Below are 20,372 nucleotides of genomic sequence, written 5' to 3'. Positions count from 1 at the left end.
TTTTTTCTGGTAAATTTGCCATTTTTTTCTTACTAATCTTCACATTTTTTCCCCTCATAAAATTATTTATTTATTTTTCTAATAAATTTGCAAAACTCTTTTTCAGGTAAAACTGGAATTCTTCCCATCAACATTTGCTGTTTCATTTCTCTTAATTTTGTCATTTTCTATTCATAAATTTAGGACTTTAAGCTAATGTTTATGTAATTTTTGACCTTCAGTGACCCCAACACACTGCTTTAGCTTTTTGGATTTTAAAATCATTTTGAGGCTGAGGCTGCTCGTGTTTATCGTGATTCCCACCGTCTGTCCTTTTCTGCAGACACCGTCGTCTCTCAGGCTACTTGAGGTTTAAATGCAGGATCTACAGCTACGCAGAACCATGACCACAGTATGATAACAAAGACTCTAGCTCTTTAAATGCATACCTTACATTACTTTGTTCCTATGATTTCCCCCGTCTGGAGTAAATAAATACAGTACTTTTATCTTCCTGACGCGCACTCGCCCTCTGGGTCTGCGAGCTAGCGCTGATTGTCCAAAGCAAAAAGAGAAGAGAAACGTAGGGCTCGCCCTTTAAGGTTTTCTCGACAGCTGAGTCCGGCTGCTGAACAGTGATGCTAAAGCTGAGACTCTACGGTAAGACAGCAGAAGAGATCCAATCAGAAGAGCCCGCAGAGGTGAAGGAGAGATCGAGGAGGGAGGGGGGCGGCCTCTGTGCTCCTATTTGGCGTTAGCGGTTCCCAGGTCCATCAGTAGTCTGTCCCGCCGGACCGAAGTGAGGGAGAGGGAAGGTCCGGCGGAGGTCAGATTGAGGTCAGAGTTGACGGGAGGAGGAAGAAAAGAAGGAGGCGGAGGAGAAAGAGGAGGTCACAGAGCGGTGGAAGTGATCTTCTTCAACCCTCGCCGCTGGGCCAGAGTGGAGCAGCCCACAGGCTCTAGGACCGGGGGGACATTCCTGTTAAGGGCAGAGTAGGTGGCCGCCATCGCACCCTGTAGGAGGAGCCAGAATACAAATCAATTAATCAATCAACCACTGACGGATGATGGAGATGGAAGGATGGATGGAGAGATGGATGGATGGAGAGATGGATGGAAGGATGGATGGAAGGATGGATGGAAGGATGGAAGGATGGATGGAAGGATGGAGAGATGGATGGAAGGATGGATGGATGGATGGAAGGATGGATGGAAGGATGGAAGGATGGAGAGATGGATGGAAGGATGGATGGGAGGATGGAAGGATGGATGGATGGATGGAAGGATGGAAGGATGGATGGAAGGATGGAGAGATGGATGGAAGGATGGATGGATGGATGGATGGATGGATGGAAGGATGGAAGGATGGAGAGATGGATGGAAGGATGGATGGGAGGATGGAAGGATGGATGGATGGATGGAAGGATGGATGGAAGGATGGAGAGATGGATGGAGGAATGGATGGAAGGATGGAAGGATGGAAGGATGGATGGAAGGATGGGAGGATGGAAGGATGGATGGAGAGATGGATGGAAGGATGGAAGGATGGAGAGATGGATGGAAGGATGGAAGGATGGATGGAAGGATGGAGAGATGGATGGAAGGACGGATGGAAGGATGGATGGAAGGATGGATGGAAGGATGGAGAGATGGATGGAAGGATGGAGAGATGGATGGAAGGATGGATGGATGGATGGAAGGATGGATGGAAGGATGGAGAGATGGATGGAAGGATGGATGGAAGGATGGATGGAAGGATGGAAGGATGGATGGAAGGATGGATGGAAGGATGGAAGGATGGATGGAAGGATGGGAGGATGGAAGGATGGATGGAAGGATGGAGAGATGGATGGAAGGATGGATGGATGGAAGGATGGAGAGATGGATGGAAGGATGGATGGATGGATGGGAGGATGGAAGGATGGATGGAAGGATGAGAGATGGATGGAAGGATGGATGGAAGGATGGAAGGATGGATGGAAGGATGGATGGATGGATGGATAGAAGGATGGATGGAAGGATGGGAGGATGGAAGGATGGATGGAAGGATGGAGAGATGGATGGAAGGATGGATGGATGGATGGATAGAAGGATGGATGGAAGGATGGGAGGATGGAAGGATGGATGGAAGGATGGAGAGATGGATGGAAGGATGGATGGAAGGATGGAAGGATGGATGGAAGGATGGAGAGATGGATGGAAGGATGGATGGAAGGATGGAAGGATGGAGAGATGGATGGAAGGATGGGAGGATGGAAGGATGGATGGAAGGATGGATGGATGGATGGAAGGATGGATGGATGGATGGAAGGATGGAAGGATGGATGGAAGGATGGAGAGATGGATGGAAGGATGGATGGAAGGATGGGAGGATGGAAGGATGGATGGAAGGATGGATGGATGGATGGAAGGATGGATGGAAGGATGGAGAGATGGATGGATGGAAGGATGGAGAGATGGATGGAAGGATGGAGAGATGGATGGATGGATGGAAGGATGGATGGAAGGATGGGAGGATGGATGGATGGATGGATGGATGGATGGATGGATGGAAGGATGGATGGATGGATGGAAGGATGGATGGAAGGATGGGGAGATGGATGGATGGAAGGATGGAGAGATGGATGGAAGGATGGATGGAAGGATGGAAGGATAGAAGGATGGAAGGATGGAAGGATGGAAGGATGGATGGATGGATGGAAGGATGGAAGGATGGATGGATGGATGGATGATGGATGGTTACCTTGACGAGGTGTGGTGCGTCCTGTCTGTTGAGGGTGTATTTGGGTAGCTGGTCTCTGTGCGTCACCCATGGGTGTCTGAGGACCTGCCCCGCTGTCAGCCGCTGGTGGGGGTCGACGTGCAGCATCTTAGACACCAGGTCCTAAAGGGTCAGAGGTTACAAATGAACTCCGGGTCACCATGACGATCACAGAGTGACGGTGAGCGGCTCACTTCAATCGGAGCTACTTTTCTGTTTGTTTGTTAGGAAACAGTCGGTGTCCTCACCTTAGCTTCAGTTGAGACAGAGTTCCAGTACCCTCCGCTGAGAGAGAACTTCCCGCTGCCGATCCGAGCCAAAATTTCCTCCGGGGTGTCCTCTGGACCGTTAGCAAATGGAGTGAAACTGGAAGGACAGAGCAAAGGGGATGATATGCAGAAAGTGTAAGACCTGCAAACATCTAGAACAGGCACCAAAACTATGAAAGAACAGCCATTAATTTCACACAGACAGTGTAAACACATCAATTATTTCAATGTGAGATCATCACTCGTTGCCTTGATGACATTTGTTTCATAAGGAATTTCATTTTGCCTTCTCAGTGAGTCCTCAGACCGCGTCTCATCAGAAAATACCAGCAGCTCACCATCAACCAGCTGTGGTTAGAAACCGCCTGATAACCATGAACCATCATTGTTGGCGTTTCTGTTACTTTTTGTAACAAAGAAGCATCTTTGACAAACTGATGTCAGGTAAAGAAAAGTTTCGATGTTAAATGAAGTTTCTTAGAAGCGAAGAGTCTCTGTTACCCTGTTAGCATCGTGTAGAGCAGGACTCCGAGACTCCAGATGTCACAGGCTGCGTCATAACCCTGCTTCTTCAACACCTACCAGGAACAGAAAACACAAGTTTCAAGCAAAAGTAACTTCCTGCCTTCTTCTTTCTCTGCAACAAAAAGAGCGTCAGCACCCTCCAAATGATCAAGATTACACCTCTCACACATATATTTATATTCCCTACACTTGGCAGCTGTATAATCAGGGCTGTCTGAACAGGCTTTGTCTTTGAAGGACTGTTTGGTTCAGGCTTAGTTACACAGCGATGACGCACAGGTGCAAACAGGTGCAAACAGGTGCAAACAGGTGCAAACAGGTGCAAACAGGTGCAAACAGGTGCAAACAGGTGCAAACAGGTGCAAACAGGTGCAAACAGGTGCAGACAGCAAAAGAATCACTGTTAAGTGTTTATATGGAGAGTCGTGTAAAAGAAGCCATCAAAAGAATCTATTTGATCTCATTAAAAAGCAATTTTATGGAGCAGGAAGCTAGCTAACAAATATTTTATACATTGTGGATCTTGCATGTTGTCACGTGACGTCCAGACTTCCTGAACCACAAAACAACCTGAGTATTTTGGATTCGGTGAATCTTCTTCTGCTCGTTTAATCTGACGACCTTCTTGATGCTAAATTATGAAGCCTCCGTGATGACACGGTGAATTTTGATGTTTGGCTACAGCAGAAGAAGTTTAACCAACCCTGTGACGAGAGTCCAGGTGCCTTCGTGCCAATACTGACTGAGAGACACAGCGCCACCTGGTGGCAACAGGAAATCAGCATTTGAAAGCATTTGCATTGTCCATCAGTATTTTGATGACTGAATGTCAGTATTTCAGCTTTAATCATAAAACTCTGATACTGTAACAGCTCTAAGAGAAACAATAGACTGGCTGGTGTTGTGCACCTGTGATTATTCCACAGGTAAACAGGTTAGTTTGCATGTACCAGCAGATAAGTTGATAAATATTTAGAGATCTTTCAGTTGAACTTGTCAGCAGAAACAGTCGATAGTTTTTGAACACTTGTTCAGTTTTTAAAGGACAGCAGCTGACTGTGAGGAAGACGCAGGAGTGTCACAACATTAGTCTGTTCACACAACTGAAGGCTGTGAATTCATCAGCGTGCTCCGCTCCCTTCTGTCCTCGGAAAGTTTGCCGTCCTGGAGCTGAGGGGCACCTGACGGAGCTGCACTTCGATGGGAGACTTTTGACTTTTGTTCAACGTTTGTTTTAAATGTGTTAAATAACTGCAGAAGCATCAGACGAAACATGGGAAGGAATTCTGAACCTCGCGAAAGTGAAAGTTTAAGTAAAAAGATGCTAAAATGGCAAATCTGTGGTGTCCTACAGACCACGCACGATGATGACAGGAAACAAAGCAAAAATGGTGAAAAAATAAAGGAACCCCGACGTACCTCGGGGGCGACGAAGTTGGCGGTGTAACACGGCGTCATGAGCAGGCCGTTCTCCGCTCTCAGCTGCTTGGCGAAGCCAAAGTCGCAGATCCTGATGGACTCGGCGTTCCCGCTCTCGTCCACATACAGGATGTTGCTGGGCTTCAGGTCTCTGTGCACCACCTGTAAACCCAGCAGGGCGACAGAGTCACGGAGGTCGACTACAGCAGGTTTTTTCTCTCTTCACCTCGAACGCACGACTGCTGGATCGGAGCTATTATACAAATTTGACTAAACCTACTGAAGACATGGACAGAAAGAGCTTTGCTACCACATCAAAGGATTAGTAACCATTTATTATTTTACTGCCATTCTTTATTTGTACTTTTGATTGTTGCATGATGTAAAAATGGGCTTATTTATTATTTAAATTCTTCTGTTGTGCAGTGGACACTGCACGCTCATATGTTAGCAGCTTGTCACAGCCTGCTTTATCCTCCTCTTTAGCTCTAACGGGGCTTTAATTTACTGAATTAACATCATTTTGTATTAAATGGGACTTAAAGTGACCAAGTCTCAACTCATAAAGAACATTTTTAATTTGACACAGTGGAGACGCTCTCATCTATCACAGCCGAACACCAGCACGTCTCCACAGAAAGACGAGCTCGAACATTTTGTGTCCATCTCTTTGTTTTACCGCTGCTCCTAAAGGCCTCTGGAGAAACGCACCCCTTGCACATGCAGGTACTCCACGGTCTTGGTGATGGTGTAGAGAACAGCGCTGGCTTCCCGCTCAGAGAAAAACTTCTGACGGAGGATTTTGTCCAGCAGCTCGCCTCCCTTCATCAGCTCCGTCACCAGGAACACCGACCGCCCGTCGTCATACACCTACGACATGAAAATAAACCGACCCACGCGTAAGTCGGCAGCGATTTAGTCACAGAAATCGCCTGTGAATTTATTTATTCAGCTCTTAAAATTAAAAGCAAAAACAAATATGCCTCCAACACCTGCTGCAGAATCACCGGCATGCAGGTGTTCAGTGCTGCTTCAAGTGGAAAACCATCAATTTAGATGAAACCATCATTAGTTACTGGATCAAATGCAAGCGGGGGCATTTTCACAGCAGCATCATCAGGATGATATTTTTAACTCTAATTAGCAGTGAGTCACAGAAAAAATGAAATCATTAACATCACAGCATGCAAATTATTATTTTTGTTTGTCCGACAGCAACTTGGAAAAGCTCGCCAGATATTCAGGTCGAGCCCAGAGGTGGGAAAGTGACCCTGGATGAGTCACGTGGCAGCTTCACTCCATATTAACCCTTTAAGACCTACCATAGAACCAAGTCCGCCAGAGCTTATATTATATCTTTACATGCTGTGGAGCCATTTTTGGGAGCATTTCAAGTTGCTATACATCAATACAACCATTATAGCCCAAATTTTAATAATATGTCTGCATTAAGTGCATAGTAATTACATAAATTGCAAAAAAGTGCAATAAACTACAAAAAAATGTAAAATCGTTTTTGCTTTTTTAACATATATTTCTAGTTAGAGAAATTTAAGAGGCTTATCCCTCAAAACTGTAAATACAAAAAAGTTGCACAAAATAGTTTCCCACCACAGGAAATTTATTTTGAGTGTCTTCATAGTTTTATTTTTGAAATACACCAATTTTTATACACTGCAGGAAAAACGAAAATAAATATTATAATGCAAATTTGCAAAAAAAGCAGCATATGCATCAAAATAAACTATTTCCAGCAGTGCAATATGAGTCCTAAGCATCCCAGAAACGACACAGAAAGTCATAAAGTCAAACAGAACTTTTAAAAACACCAGTATAGGCTCATGAGGCCCTGATGGTAAAAAACTACATTTCCGCAAAAATGACGTCACTTCTGGTTTCGGGCAGGTCATGGCGGACATGCGATAGTTCACGCTGACGTCTATTCCAACATAGGAAGTGTTACGAACAGCTGATCGGATCGGCAAAGCGTGTTTCTGGAATATTATGTTTTTGTTGCTGCAAGTGCTTTTTATGCAGTTTTTGCAAAGCTATATGTGGAAGGAAACTGTGACCGAGGACAAGCTGATGGCATAAGATGTAAGAACAACTCCTCCGGTTTCATATGCAAAAAAAATTATTGCGCTAGCTTACGTGGTTGCAGAGCTACCAGGATTTAAAAATAGTTACGCAAAACAGAGCGTGCCCGCTCCGACCGGCTTTAAAGGGTTAACAAAGACTGAGGGTGATTTTCACAATAAGAGTTTAACGTTAAAGGCGCATTCTGTACTTAACCTGTGCAACTTTAACCAAAATGTTCACCACCAGGGGGCAGCTTGACCTAACAGGTTACAGGTGACTCACTGCTCCACCTTCTGGTACAAACTGGTATTGCATGAACTTACAGCCGAGCCTAGATTCATTACAGTTGTTTCTTCACATCTGCTGTTTGCGCAAAGAAATCCTGCACAGCTTCAAACTATTCTTGAACACAGGAGGACACGCTGAGCACCTTTAAATCATCGTTGGTGTCACGACAACAACAACACTGATGCTTTGTGTTCCTATAACTGATGTGATGCTTAATATCAAATGTTGGTGTAGACGTGGTTCTTTAAGTATGAAACAATATATTTATAAATATGTCAGGATACCTTTGGGCTTGATGGGAGAGCTGCACTTAACGTTAAATAAGAAAATAACCATGAGACTGAAGAGCCTGGTTAAGTTTAGCAGCAGATTTAGAGCAATTAAAAACTCTGCAGGGAGTGACTCACATCTTTGAGGGTGATGATGTTGGGGTGCTGCCCGTATCTCAGCAGGATCTCCACCTCCTCCGTCGGGTCTCTCTTGGACTTGTTGATAATCTGCCACAGAGACAGTGCTTTGAATATAAAGTGTTTTATTGAAAGTTTAAGATCTTTTAAATCCCACACGCTGACACATAGTTTCTGCAGGATTATGGAGTCCTGTGAAAAACTGAGGACGGCCGCACTGAGGAAAGGAAATAAGAGAGGAAGCAGCAGGCAGGTGCTCGATCATCAGCAATATAAAAGCAGGAACTTGTCAGGCTGGCTTTTCTACTCCAGTCAGATCAACATCAAATTGGATCATGCAACAGTACGATGATCGCAGGCACAGCAGCAGGGCGTCCAGACAGCTGTGCATACACGAATGTCTGCAAAGCTCAATGAACTGAAGCGGTGCTGCAGAGAAGAGTGGGCTACGTTTCTCCACAGCCATGATTTCTGTCAAACAGAAAAATGTGCTTCAAGTTATTGCTGCTAAAGGTTTTACAAGCCACTGAATTATGGAGTGTACTCAGTCGTTTACAGGACAGGATGTCAACGGTTCCTACTTAGATAATGCATCACTTATCGTGGCATTAAATCAGAAAAACAGTGTCAATTATGTTAATTTATTCCCATTTTTGACAAATATGCACATTATCACCAACAGCAACAGTATTTGAATATCCTGAAATGTCTCCAAGCCAGCAGCACAAAACAAAATCTGAAGCCAACTTTTAGTTTGGAGCTGAGATCTGTTACGTTTCAAACGTTTTGCATAATTACCGTACATTTTCAGCTGTTTCAAACTAATTTACGCCTTAAATGTCAAAAATACCGACACAGTAAACTGTGAGCGTCAGAGACGGCAAACGAAACTAAAATAGCTAAAAGCTCAACCACGTTCACATGGTCACAGAAATATGAAGAATCAATAAATATCTGTGATAGAAATCATCTTTCAGAACATCATCAGCTTCTTTCCAGAGACCTCCCAAACCCGCCGTCGCCCTGCGTGTATTAAAAACACAAAAGCAGATGTTGGGCTGCTGTTCACCTTCACTGCGTACTCCATGCCGGTTCCTTTGTGTACGCAGCGCTTGCAGATGGAGTAGGAGCCGACTCCGATGTCCTCTTTGATCTCGTAGGCGTCTGCGAACTGGGACGTGCTTCTGTGAAGTTGCTGCACATGAAAAAATGTAAACAGATGTGAGTCGTCATAACGACTCAGGCCTGATTTAGACTTCTGCCCGACGTCGGCAGCGGCACTCGTGCTCATGCTGTGCGTTAAGCGTTAATTACAAACAGTTTCACCCACAGGAACCTGATGCTTTGATTATTAATCCTTATATCAGATGATTATTGTTATTTTGAGGTGACAAACAGACTAATTACAAGAGATGTGAGAGTGCAGAGATGTGGCGTCTGGATGTGTTTCTCAGGAGATTTTGGAAAATGTTCTTGTTTCACTTAAAAAACGACTCATCCATGATTTAATCTACTGTCGGTGATAAAGGTACGAGGTACTTATATAGAAAGAAAACTACATAATCTGCTTTTGGCTGCTTTCTGCCAGAAAGGAAGGAGGTGAAACCTCGGGAAAGCAAATGTGTGAATGACATTTTCCAGGGTGGAGTGTGAAGACAGCGTGCTGTGCTCGTCGGCTGCGTCCACTGAGGGTTAGCCCAGTTAATTGGATTATTTCTGCCTCTGAGGCGTTTGCCTGTACCTGTACGATAGCATTGGGCAGCGGCTGCGTCTCCTCCTCCGTTATGGCCACAAAGCTGAACCCTCTGAACAGCTGATGGGCGTTGGCGCTCGGCGGGACCCCCGGCGAGTCTGGTTCACACAGAGAAACAGCTGTTAATACGGCTACAGCTCAGCTCTGCACAGCGTGAAGGGCAGGAGGAGGAGGTAGAGTGACAGCCTGTACCTCTGGGTGTCTTAGCTGTGAACTCTGGATCAAAATAGAAAGTGTCGTCAGGTCGCCCCGCTGCTGGCTTGAAAGGAGGGTGGATTTCTCTGCGGTACAGCTTCTGCAGCGAGAGGAAATACGAGGAACATCAGAAGGACGAGGAAACATGCTGACAGACAGAATCATAACCAAAGACGACTCTGCCGTCGTTAAAGCAGATAGAGTTTTCTCAATAAAGGAGAAACTGACATTCCAGTCGATGGTGCTGAAGAAATGATGCCTCTTGATCTCCTCCACTCCATCCGGCCCAGCTCCTGAAACAAACAGCACCAACAGTGAGCTCGATGCTGCTGTAATCACATTTTCACCGGCTGCATGAGACCCGCTGAGACTTTGTTTGGAGCTAATCTCCACAGAAACGCACAAACACAGTAAAGGGCTGAATGTTACGCTGTGTGAATTACACAGCGTAACAGATGCAGGTGTTGCATGCAGTAAATATGAACCTGTGGCCTCCGGAGGCCCTCGGGTTGTGTTTGGTGCCACCAGCGGTGAAACATTAAACATTCCCACCTGCCGAGCATGTGACACGTGTAGCCTCAAAAGTCACGGCTCAATCGCTGGATTGTAATTATTCATTAAGCATCTTAATCAGCCAATCACATGGCAACAACTAAACAGTGCATTTATGCATTTATGCATGCAGACATGGTCGAGACACCTGCTGAAGCTCAAACTGGGCTCAGACGGGGCTGTGATGTAACTTTTATTTTTATTTGTGAGTGACGAGGATGGACGGGGTTAGAAATGAGGCGGAGGTGGTTTGGATGTGTGACGGAGGGCCAGCGAATATACTGGACGGAGACGCAGGGCATGCAAAGAGGGTGACACAGGGTGCAGGTCAGGTCACATGGGGTGATTAAACAGGCAGACTTGTATCTCCAGGATTACAGAGAGCTCAAAACTGAGAACTCCCATTTTTGTCATTATTTAGTCTCACTGGGTGCTTTAATAAATAAACTTATTCTAAGAAAATGCTTCCACTGATTGGTGGATACAAATCTTCAGATAGTTGTGAACCACAAACCCATTTAACAGCCTCTCACGTGCCTCGTGTGTGCAGGTTTTACCTAATCTGTTGCCGGGGTTTCGCTTGAAAAGGTTCCTGAGGAGACTCTGAGCTTCGGAGCTGAGGAACTGCGGCATTCCCAGCTTGGCCCTGCGATGGACACAGAGAAAGGCAGCAGGGGGGATGAAACGGAGAGAGAAACATATCGAATGCTCTGTATTGTGTACCCAGCATCTGAAAGACTAGACAGAAACACGTCGATGTCACACAGGAAGCACACTCAGCACTCTGCAGAGTCTGCTCAGCAGTTTTCCCCCCGGGCGGATACCGAGAGTCAAACGAGAGCGAGAGAGGAAGAAGGAGGGGTTAATATTTCCTTTAATTCTCACCGACTGCAACGTGATTATTTTCTCTCTTTTATGAAGAGCTATCAGCACATTCTGAGATCATCTCTCTCCTCAGTCCTCATCCTCCTCTTCCTCCTGAGTGCTGCACTCTGTCTCCTCTAATAACAATCCTCCCCTGGGCTGACTCGCCTTGTACTTTCTCTCTCTCTCCGTCTCTTCTCGGATGTACAGGGAGCTCAAATAAAAGCTGCAGGGTGGGGATCGGATAGGAGTGTAAGGTGTCTTACTTGAGGATCATGGTCATCGTCTCTTTCCGGTCTTTTCCTTGAAATGGCAGCGTTCCCGTCAGCATCTCAAACTGTGAGAAAACAGGACACCATCACACTCAGAGGTTTATTAATTAATGAGTTTTTAGGACAGATCTGATATAACAATGTGCAATAAGATCAGAAAACAGGAAGCTTAAGATACTTTTATACTTAATAGTCCTCAAGTTCTGTTGACATTTTACTGATAAAACATCCAACAACGGCTCAAAATAAAGAACAACCACTGAAAATCAGTTTGATTATGTGCACCTGTGTATTCGTTAATCTAAAAGTCACGCCCTCCTCTTTGTCTCATGGTCTGTTCCTGTGAACACAGCCCAGGTTTTCTCACCTCTTTGGCCTCAGGATACAAACTACAACCATCTGACCTCCCGGGATCAAACTTGCTCGTTGGCTTGTTAAAGCTGTGAACTATAGTAAATCTTAAATATCTTATCGGTTCTAAAGTTGCTGTGTTTTATACTTAAGCTGCGTGTGGTAACCGAAAGAAAAGAAGCAGCAGAAACGAGCTTCCTCTGTGGTGTCTGGGTTAAGACTGGCTGAGGAGCTCAGACATCCAGACGGAGGGCGGGAGGACGTCGCTACTCCTTCATGTCAAAAGGACCCAGCTGAGGTGGTTTGTGCATCTGATAAGGATGCCTTCCTTTTGAGGTTTTTTAAGCTTGCCTAACTGAGCGGAAGCCCCAAAGCAGACCCAGACATGCCAGAGAGAACAAATCTCTCAGCTGGCTTCGGAAAGCCTCAGTGTCCCTCTGAGAAGAGCTGGGGAAGGAGGCCAGGGAGCAGGAGCTTCTCTGCTGTAACTGATGTGGCAGAAAACAGATGGATGGATGTTTACCTCCTCATAAATGTCGGGGCTGTTGAGCTGTACTAACGCAGCAAATTTAAATGTAATTTGTTACTTTTTGTGCAACAATGTTTACGTGGGAACCACGGAGGACGAAGCTTATTTAAAAATGTTATCAGCTTGCAAACAGCTCCAAATAATTTGAGCAGGAGAAAACCTCATTCCAGCTCACCTGAGACCGCAGGACTCCTGATATGACACAATGAGTGCGATAAGATTTATTGCAGTCGGATTATTTGGGACTCTCACCATGAGAACGCCGTACGACCACCAGTCGGCACTGTGCGTGTGTCCTCGCCTGTTCACCACCTCTGGAGCCATGTACTCCACCGTGCCGCAGAAAGAGTAGGCCTTGTTCTCGTGGTCTATCGACTCCTTGCTGAGGCCGAAGTCTGAGCACACAAACGCACACACATGTAAAAAGATGAGCTTTGCATGATAAAAACACAGAGAAAGCAGCAGTAAGTATCTGAGCACAGCGGCAGGGGTGTAAGGTTAAAAAGGTGTAAGGTTACGCACCGGTCAGCTTGATGTGTCCCTCCTCATCGAGCAGGATGCTGAAACAACAGAAGCTTCTGTATTCAGACTGTTTCAAACGCTGCATTACTCAGTGTGATTGTGCACTTACAGCCTTCATGTCATGAGTGAGCTTTCACAGGCAAGATTCTGGAGACTTAAAGATTTGTGGGGCAGACAGCAGCTCGCCGTAATGGCACGTCATTAAATTATAGCATGGAGGCTTGTTTGAGAGCAGGGACGTCAAACTCACTTTACATCGTGGGCACACACACAGCCTTCATGTCCGTGTAAAGAAGTTTAATTACACAAGTATTCCCTGAGATTTGTAAAAAAGAACTTCCAACATTATGCCTCAGTTAGGAATGCAACGATACCAATTTTTTCAAACCGATACGATACCGATACTTGGATCTGAGTACTTGCCGATACAGAGTACAAAAACGATACTTCTACCACACACACACAAATGCAATGAATTGGAAGACAGGTTTTATTTATTTATCTTAATAAAAATGACCATAAAAAATTTTGAAGTGAAAAATAAGCTGTTCTGTTAAATTATTGCAGAGTCTCCACATTGTAATTTAACAAAATATCACTGAACTATTGGCACTGTCTCGAGCTTTCAGAATAATAAATAAACACTTCTTTACCTCTTCAGAAAGTTTTGGCACCATTATCTCCCTGATGTGTGGGCGGTTGGTCATATTGCAGCTCGAGTATGCTGAGAAGACGGTGCAATCCTATGTTTTCCACGGCCGGCATTGGCTGGTCATCCAGAGTGATAAAATGAGTCAGAGCCTCTGTTATTTAAACTGCCCGTGGATTTTCTCTTGACATTTTTCTTCGCTTTTCCAAAACCTGAGTTAAATTTGGCTGTTCCACACTGCTGACATTTTGTTTAGCCTAGCTACAGCAGCCTCCAGTTTCTCTTTTTTATCTGGAGCTGCCAGTCTCACTCGCCTAACCCTGTGCCTGTTTAGCGCGAGATGTCCCCCTAGTGGCCAATCTAAAAAACTACAACAGAAATGACAAGCCACCCTCTGACTAATGAAATAAGTTAGTATCGGTTCATGGTATCGGTTAACTTTTACGAGTATGAGTACACACACATTTTACAGTATCGGGCCCGATACCCGATACCAGTATCGATATCGGTGCATCCCTAGCCTCAGTTTTTCTACATGATAAAGAAATGCTGGAGTAAATTAAAGAAACCTGCCAGCACGACACTTTGGGCTGAAATTGTAAGAAATGAACGTGTGCCCTGCAGAGAAGGTAACTCTGATTTAACAGTATTTCTTCTTTGTTTTGAACAAACAGTAACAGAGTTACAGTCATGTAAAGAGGCAAGCCTGCCAAGCTATGGTACATAAAGGGTTAATGACTCTGGTATGACTGGCCATGGGGGGTGGAGGTCGTTATCAGCAGGAAAAGCTGTAAAACGTATGAAACTACAGTTCAAAGTCCAACATTTATGCCCCACGTTCACATTTTTCAAAGCCGTCCACTGGAGTCTTTGTTGGGCCGATTCTGGTCCCCGGGCCTTTAACCACCCCTGGTTAAAGGACTATTCCTGCTAACTTTGCACTTTCCCTGACCTCTGCTGTGATGGTTCACCTTCATCACCTCTCCGTTAGACTTTTCTGATGGTCCAGCTGCACTCGCTCTGCTTCACAGGTTCAAAGCTGCCCGACAAAGTAAACACAAGACGTCGCTCTGAGCTCAACTGCACTGCCATTTAAACGTTTTACTACTTGTGTGTCAGGATCTCCAGCTCCACAGTTTCCTCCAGCTCTCTGCGATCAGCTCACAGCCCCTAACCTGAACACCAAAGGTGAGCAGGCGTTTCTGTTATTGCCTCCAAATAACAGAACAGCTCACAGCCTTAAAATCAATTCTATTCTCTCCACATTTCTCTGCCTCCACAGACGGGACAACTCCTGTTGTTTTAAATATGCTGTTTAAATAAAACAGAGTTGACTTGAACGTAAACACAGACATTAGTGGGCTGGAAAAGCCATTTTGCTAACTGCATTAGGGATCTCCACGAGGGAAACCTGGCAGCTGACCTAATCGTCCTGCCGGGATGCACGCTGCTTTGTTTACATGCACGAGGCTGTGTGTGTGTGTGTGTGTGTGAGTGTGTGTGTGTGTGTGCATACTTCTCAGGTTTGAGGTCTCTGTAAATGATGCCGAGCCCGTGGAGGTGATCGAGGGCCAGAGCGAGCTCCGCCAGGTAGAACTTCACGTCTTCCTCTGTGAACATTACCTGAAACACACGTGTGTTTTTTTAGATTTGACCATGCAGCCTTAAACAGCAGTAGTCATGCTGTAAGTGCAGGACCAATGAAAAGCCTGAGTCTTTTCTTCTTTAGCTTGCTTTTTTTAATTTCTTATTCGGACTTTTTAGGGTTTAGTTTATTCTATCATATATGTATCTATCGGCTCCAGCACACATTCGACCCTGATTTGAATAGTTGGTTAAGAAAATGGATGGATGGGCTTATATTTCAGCAGCTGAGAGCTCAGACGGGTGCAGGACCACCATGCACTGATTTAAATAGCGATTAGAAATGCTGGGCACTTTCTATACCCGCTGTTTGTGTTGGTTTAAACTCTGAACTGCTGTTACCTCCTTAGAGAGACGAGTGAAGAGGTCGCCTCCTCGGAGAAAATCCAGGATCAGGTAGAGCTTCCCCTCCGTCTGAAACGCTGGAGGGCGAAAGTAACTGAGTTAGTATTTAAAAAGCTCCACCGCAGCGCTCAAAGACCAGCTCCGATTGGCCGGTGACTCCTCTTCGCAGAGCTCTGCTATTGGCTGACTCACCATAGTGCAGTTTGACAATGAAGGGATGGTTGACCTCCACCAGGATGTCTCTCTCCATCTTCGTCCTGACCCGGTCACGCACTGGAAACGCACACAGAAAACACAAAATCAGCAGGTTAATCACGGCCTCCGTTGTTCGGTTTCTGTTTTGGCTACAAACGAGTAACTGGGTCACGGAGGAGAGTGAAGAAAATATGCAGCAAGAAAGAGAAAAATAAGAAAGAGAAATGAGTAAGAAAGAAGAGGATGCTAAACAAAGGAGCATGCTGTGCTTTACTCGAGCAGCAGATGGCGTCTGACTTGAGTCAAAGCTCATTTAAAGAATTTATTTCAGTTCTTTCTCTCAGCACATTAGTTTCCTAAATTAATTTTTAAATGGAGCTAAATTAACTTAGAAATGTTAACGTTTCTGGTAATGTGTTTAAGTGACTTTTCAAGGCACAACAGGCAAGAGTTTTTCCTTCCCACTGTCACCAGGTGCTTGATTGTTTTCTCTGCACTGTTATATTGTGCTTCTCTTATAATACAAAGCACCTCGTGGAGACTGTTGTTGTGATTTGATGCTATGTAAATAAACTTTAGCTGAATCTTCCATACAGAGTACAGACTGTGCCGATCTGCCAGAAACCAAAGCAAACTTTGCAACCAATCCCGTGTTTCAGCGACTGGTCGTCACCAATCGGTGTCCAGGCGTAACCAGCCAGCTACAAGAACTGTTTTCATATCTAAGCATATTTGTGAATGAGTGAATTTACTCATTGCGCTAAAATGCAGTGAATGCAACCTGCCGGGCGACCTGCTCATTTGTGTGCTTTTATTTTGATGGAGCCGCACGTCCCCGGAAGCGGAAGTAGCTCCGTTCTGAGTTTTCTCCACACCGGCGATTGATCAACACACCAGCTGCGGCGAATTATTACTGTCTGACGCCGATGTATTTAACGCTGTGACCAGGCTTCATCAGCGCTGGATCATTAGACTCGTTAGTACAGTTTAGATGGTTGTTTCTAATTTCGGAAAGCTTCTCACTCCTTTTTGTCTTTCGCACCAGGAAGTGGAGAGGAAAACACGGGAGCTGAATCACGAGTGTCGCCTGCCTTCACATCGCCAAACTGCACTTTCGGGAGCCGAGAGAATTCACCACAGGGCGCCGCGGCCAAAGGACTGAACTGTTATTATTTTGCACTGTAAATAAATTCACCGTCTCTTTGCAAGTGGAGATCTGCTCCGCTCCATCCACACTCCATGACAGTTTATTGCCTTTTGGAGCATTTGGAGACAAAGTGGTGGGCGTGGCCATCTTTAATATACAAACACAGTCTGTGGTGGTGTTGCTGGTTTTAGTGTTTAATGGCCCTGCTGTTCAGTTTTCTACCTTTCAGTGTGGCTTTCTTCAACACCTTCATGGCGTACAGCTGACCAGCGTCCGGTCCTGTGATCTTCCTCACCAGAAACACCTACACACACACACACACACACACACACACACACACACACACACACACACACAGAAATAATAATAAATCATCGTTACTGATTAAATGTAAGAGCTGGATGTCATTATGCACGCTGTGAGTGTCGTTTGTTTCTGTGTGAGGATGAGAGTTTGTTTATCCAGGTCGCACTCATGAAGATTAACATAAACACACACACACACACACACACTCGGAGCCCAAGCAGGAAGCTAACTGCTCGTTCATAAAGACGATGATACTGAGTGCGAGAGTGAAGGGCCCTCAGCCTGCCATCACCATAGCAACTCTCAAACACTGGCACGAGGGAAACGTTACAGGAGAATTGAGTGGAAGTAAAACTGACACTTTACCCCCCCGCCCCCTGCCCACACACACATTGATAGGTCCATGAAAACACACACATACGCACCTTTCCAAACGAGCCCTGTCCCAGGACTTTGCGCAGCTCGAACTGCCGAGGGTCGGCCTTTTCCGACCCTTCCTTCACGTGGTGAGTGATGCTGATCTCCTTAATCGGGACGTCATCCTGAAACACACACACGGATTGAAGCTTGTTATAATTACTAAGGTCTGAAGAGGTCAAAGGTCAGTAATTCTTGGCTGTAATTCAAACAGCTCTAAAAATACTCCATTTCTACCAAATAGCAGCCAAAAAGCTGCAAAATGAAAACTGCAGTTCCTCTAGTGGCCACTTGAGGCTCCAAACCCGAGTCGGCCTCCATAGACTCCCATGAAATGTCCAAATTTACAGTAGAAATAAACATGTTTACAGTCGGATAGATTAACTGCTTTGGTCTCGATGAGTTTATTTATAACGCAACTATCTGGACACTGGCGTTGGAGCTGAGGCTATTAAGAGGAGGCAGCTTTAGGGGACGGTTGTCTGCTCTGCATCACCTCAAACTAATCGAGGTCAATAAGCCGGGCCTTTCAACTGTTTGGTGCCTTTTGGAGCACTTTTAAAGCATCATCTGACATATGATATGGATTACTGTGCTTTACAGGCCATCCGAGATGTTTATCTTCCAGTTTTGGTAAGTGACGTTCTGCTATTTTAATAGCTTGTTCCGTAGCACGCTTCAGGTTATTGATGGATGTGCAGACCGACGTCCATAAACTTTTCTGGCAGCGGAAAAAATCCTAAAGTAAACATCCATTAATACACGGAGGTGACTTTGCATTTATCCTCTACTCAAAATCCAGCCATTACAGGAGGCAGGAGATCAATTTCTGCACCCACTTTAGCTTTAATAGACCATGATGCATTGCAGCCGCTGAGATACAGCACAGAGTGCAGCCTGAGTAAGTTTGTTTTTGTGTGAAAATCACGAAGAAGGCTTATTCTGGTTTTAATTTTCACAATAAAAGCCTCAGACGTGTAAACAGTGTGACTGAATATAACAGCTTTTAATATGAAATAAATACGAATCTTTTGTTCATATATTTGTACTAAACAGAAAAACAAAAACGCAGAATCCTCACTGCATTCACAGGAATCAGGAGGGTGAGTAGGAGCCAGGTGCTGCTAATCAAATGCATTGAATAACTGATCACCATCGCTGTGAGCGGCTCTATGAAAGCAGGAGTTTGCAGGTGTGAAGCATTCAGATATATTTTGAGAAGCCACAGTTGCTGCCCAGCTGGCTGCTAAGGGAAGCCTGCTAACAATCTGAAGTCCGTCGCTCTACAGTGAGAAGAGCAAAACATTCAAAACACCAATCTGGGAGCGGACGTCCCAGCAAATTCACCCCAAGGACGAGATCGTGCAATACTCGTCAGACTCTACAGATCTCAGTTAAGTGTTAAAGTTCATCCCAGCAGAAAGGCTCCCATCTCTACGAAGAACCTGGCAGCACAGCTGAGGTTTGCAAAAGTCGCCTCAAGGCGCTTCATAGATACAGAGAAAAACCCAACAATCATATGACCCCCTATGAGCAGCACTTTGGCGACAGTGGGAAGGAAAAACTCCCTTTTAACAGAAAGAAACCTCCGGCAGAACCAGGCCCAGGGAGGGGCGGGGCCATCTGCTGTGATTGGTTGGGGTGAGAGAAGGAAGACAGGATAAAGACATGCTGTGGAAGAGAGACAAATCAAAAGACTTGTGGAACAAAGTGGTTTGGACAGACAAGAGCAAACACATCGTACCAGCTGTCAGCACAGCGGTGGAGGGCTGATGGTTTGGGCTTGTTCTGCAGACACTGAGTTGACCGTGAACTCTACTGAACTCTACTCTGGAGTCAAATGTGAGGCCACGTGTCTCACAGCTAAAGCTTGAGGAGAATGAGGACAGCAGCAAATCTACGGCAGCAGGGCCCAGTCAAAGTCCAGACCTCAACCCGACTGAGACGCTGCGGTGGGACTTTAAGACAGCTGTGAGTAAACAAGTGTTCACAAACTTCACTGAACTGTGGGCCAAAATTCCTCCACAACAATGTGTGAGGTTGACAAAGTCACACAGAAAACGATTACTTCAAGGTGTTGCCACTAAAGGCGGTTCAACTGCTCCATTTTTAATGAATCATTTAAATAACTTTACAAGCTGTTAACGACCACATGATGTTTTTTGTATTATGTCCTGATACATGAAACCTGAGATTTGAAAGAGGATGCACTTCCTCTTTCTCATGACTGCATATGCGAACCACTTGTGGTGATGTGCTCGGTCGCCTCCATAACAGCCTCTTTCAAACCTCGTCTGAGCCAATTTTCTACACTTTACTTACTTCTGATCAAACACTGATATCCTGAGAGCCCGCCGCCTGTCCTTGGTTCATTCAAACACATCCAGGACACACCCCTGTGCAGCAGCACCAATCAGACACTGACAGATCTCATGTCTCTGCTTCACTGACACGTATCAGTGGAACAAGTTCTGACTTGTTTTTTCTGAGTTTTATTTTGAAAGGATTTCTGGGAAAAGAAGGGTCGGGGGATTAAAAACACAACAGCTCCCCTCAGTGTCCCCTTTCCTCCTTCACATCTCCCTGAATCACAGAACAGGTTGAGCAGGCTTCCTGAGCGTTCGTCATCGTCGCTGCAGGACGTCACAACACACACACAGACACACAGAGTTGTCGTGGAGCCGCCCCCGATACCTGCTTCCCGCTGTAGCTGGCTGACTAACGTCGCCTCACTGCATGTCTGTTTGTGCTCAGCGCCATCATCCATCCTTCAGCCTCCGTCTCCTCCTGGAGAGCTCGCCCTTCCTCAGGATACTCATGCAGTAAACCAGACAACAGGTAAACAATCCCACCCCGCATTTCCAACCTCTTCCCATCATCCTCCCTGCTCTGCTCTGTGCTCCA

At 45.4% G+C, this 20,372-nt stretch overlaps 1 protein-coding gene across 8 annotated transcripts in view; it reads right to left on the bottom strand.

Moving 5' to 3' along the window:
• Window positions 1–96: 96 nt before the first annotated feature.
• Window positions 97–20,372, bottom strand: part of rps6ka3b (ribosomal protein S6 kinase A3b) — a 69,286-nt gene continuing 49,010 nt past the window's right edge. For all 8 annotated transcript variants that reach the window (XM_085171895.1, XM_085171898.1, XM_085171890.1 and 5 more), the window contains 20 exons: window positions 17,477–17,593; window positions 16,968–17,049; window positions 15,596–15,676; window positions 15,401–15,480; window positions 14,931–15,037; window positions 12,766–12,803; window positions 12,496–12,638; window positions 11,358–11,428; window positions 10,785–10,873; window positions 9,904–9,968; window positions 9,673–9,775; window positions 9,469–9,578; window positions 8,797–8,922; window positions 7,728–7,817; window positions 5,665–5,823; window positions 4,954–5,115; window positions 3,511–3,587; window positions 2,989–3,106; window positions 2,723–2,863; window positions 97–993 (listed from right to left, as the gene is read on the bottom strand). In XM_085171895.1, coding sequence (XP_085028021.1) covers window positions 871–993; window positions 2,723–2,863; window positions 2,989–3,106; window positions 3,511–3,587; window positions 4,954–5,115; window positions 5,665–5,823; window positions 7,728–7,817; window positions 8,797–8,922; window positions 9,469–9,578; window positions 9,673–9,775; window positions 9,904–9,968; window positions 10,785–10,873; window positions 11,358–11,428; window positions 12,496–12,638; window positions 12,766–12,803; window positions 14,931–15,037; window positions 15,401–15,480; window positions 15,596–15,676; window positions 16,968–17,049; window positions 17,477–17,593 — 2,082 coding nt within the window. In that variant the 3' untranslated portion in view covers window positions 97–870. The remainder of the gene's footprint in view (window positions 994–2,722; window positions 2,864–2,988; window positions 3,107–3,510; window positions 3,588–4,953; window positions 5,116–5,664; window positions 5,824–7,727; window positions 7,818–8,796; window positions 8,923–9,468; window positions 9,579–9,672; window positions 9,776–9,903; window positions 9,969–10,784; window positions 10,874–11,357; window positions 11,429–12,495; window positions 12,639–12,765; window positions 12,804–14,930; window positions 15,038–15,400; window positions 15,481–15,595; window positions 15,677–16,967; window positions 17,050–17,476; window positions 17,594–20,372) is intronic.

The sequence above is a fragment of the Neolamprologus multifasciatus genome, chromosome 9 (genome assembly GCF_963576455.1).
Source record: "Neolamprologus multifasciatus chromosome 9, fNeoMul1.2, whole genome shotgun sequence".
Taxonomy (NCBI): Eukaryota; Metazoa; Chordata; class Actinopteri; order Cichliformes; family Cichlidae; genus Neolamprologus; species Neolamprologus multifasciatus.
The sequence above is the reverse complement of the archived record's forward strand: the minus strand, read 5'-3'. Positions and strand labels throughout refer to the sequence as shown.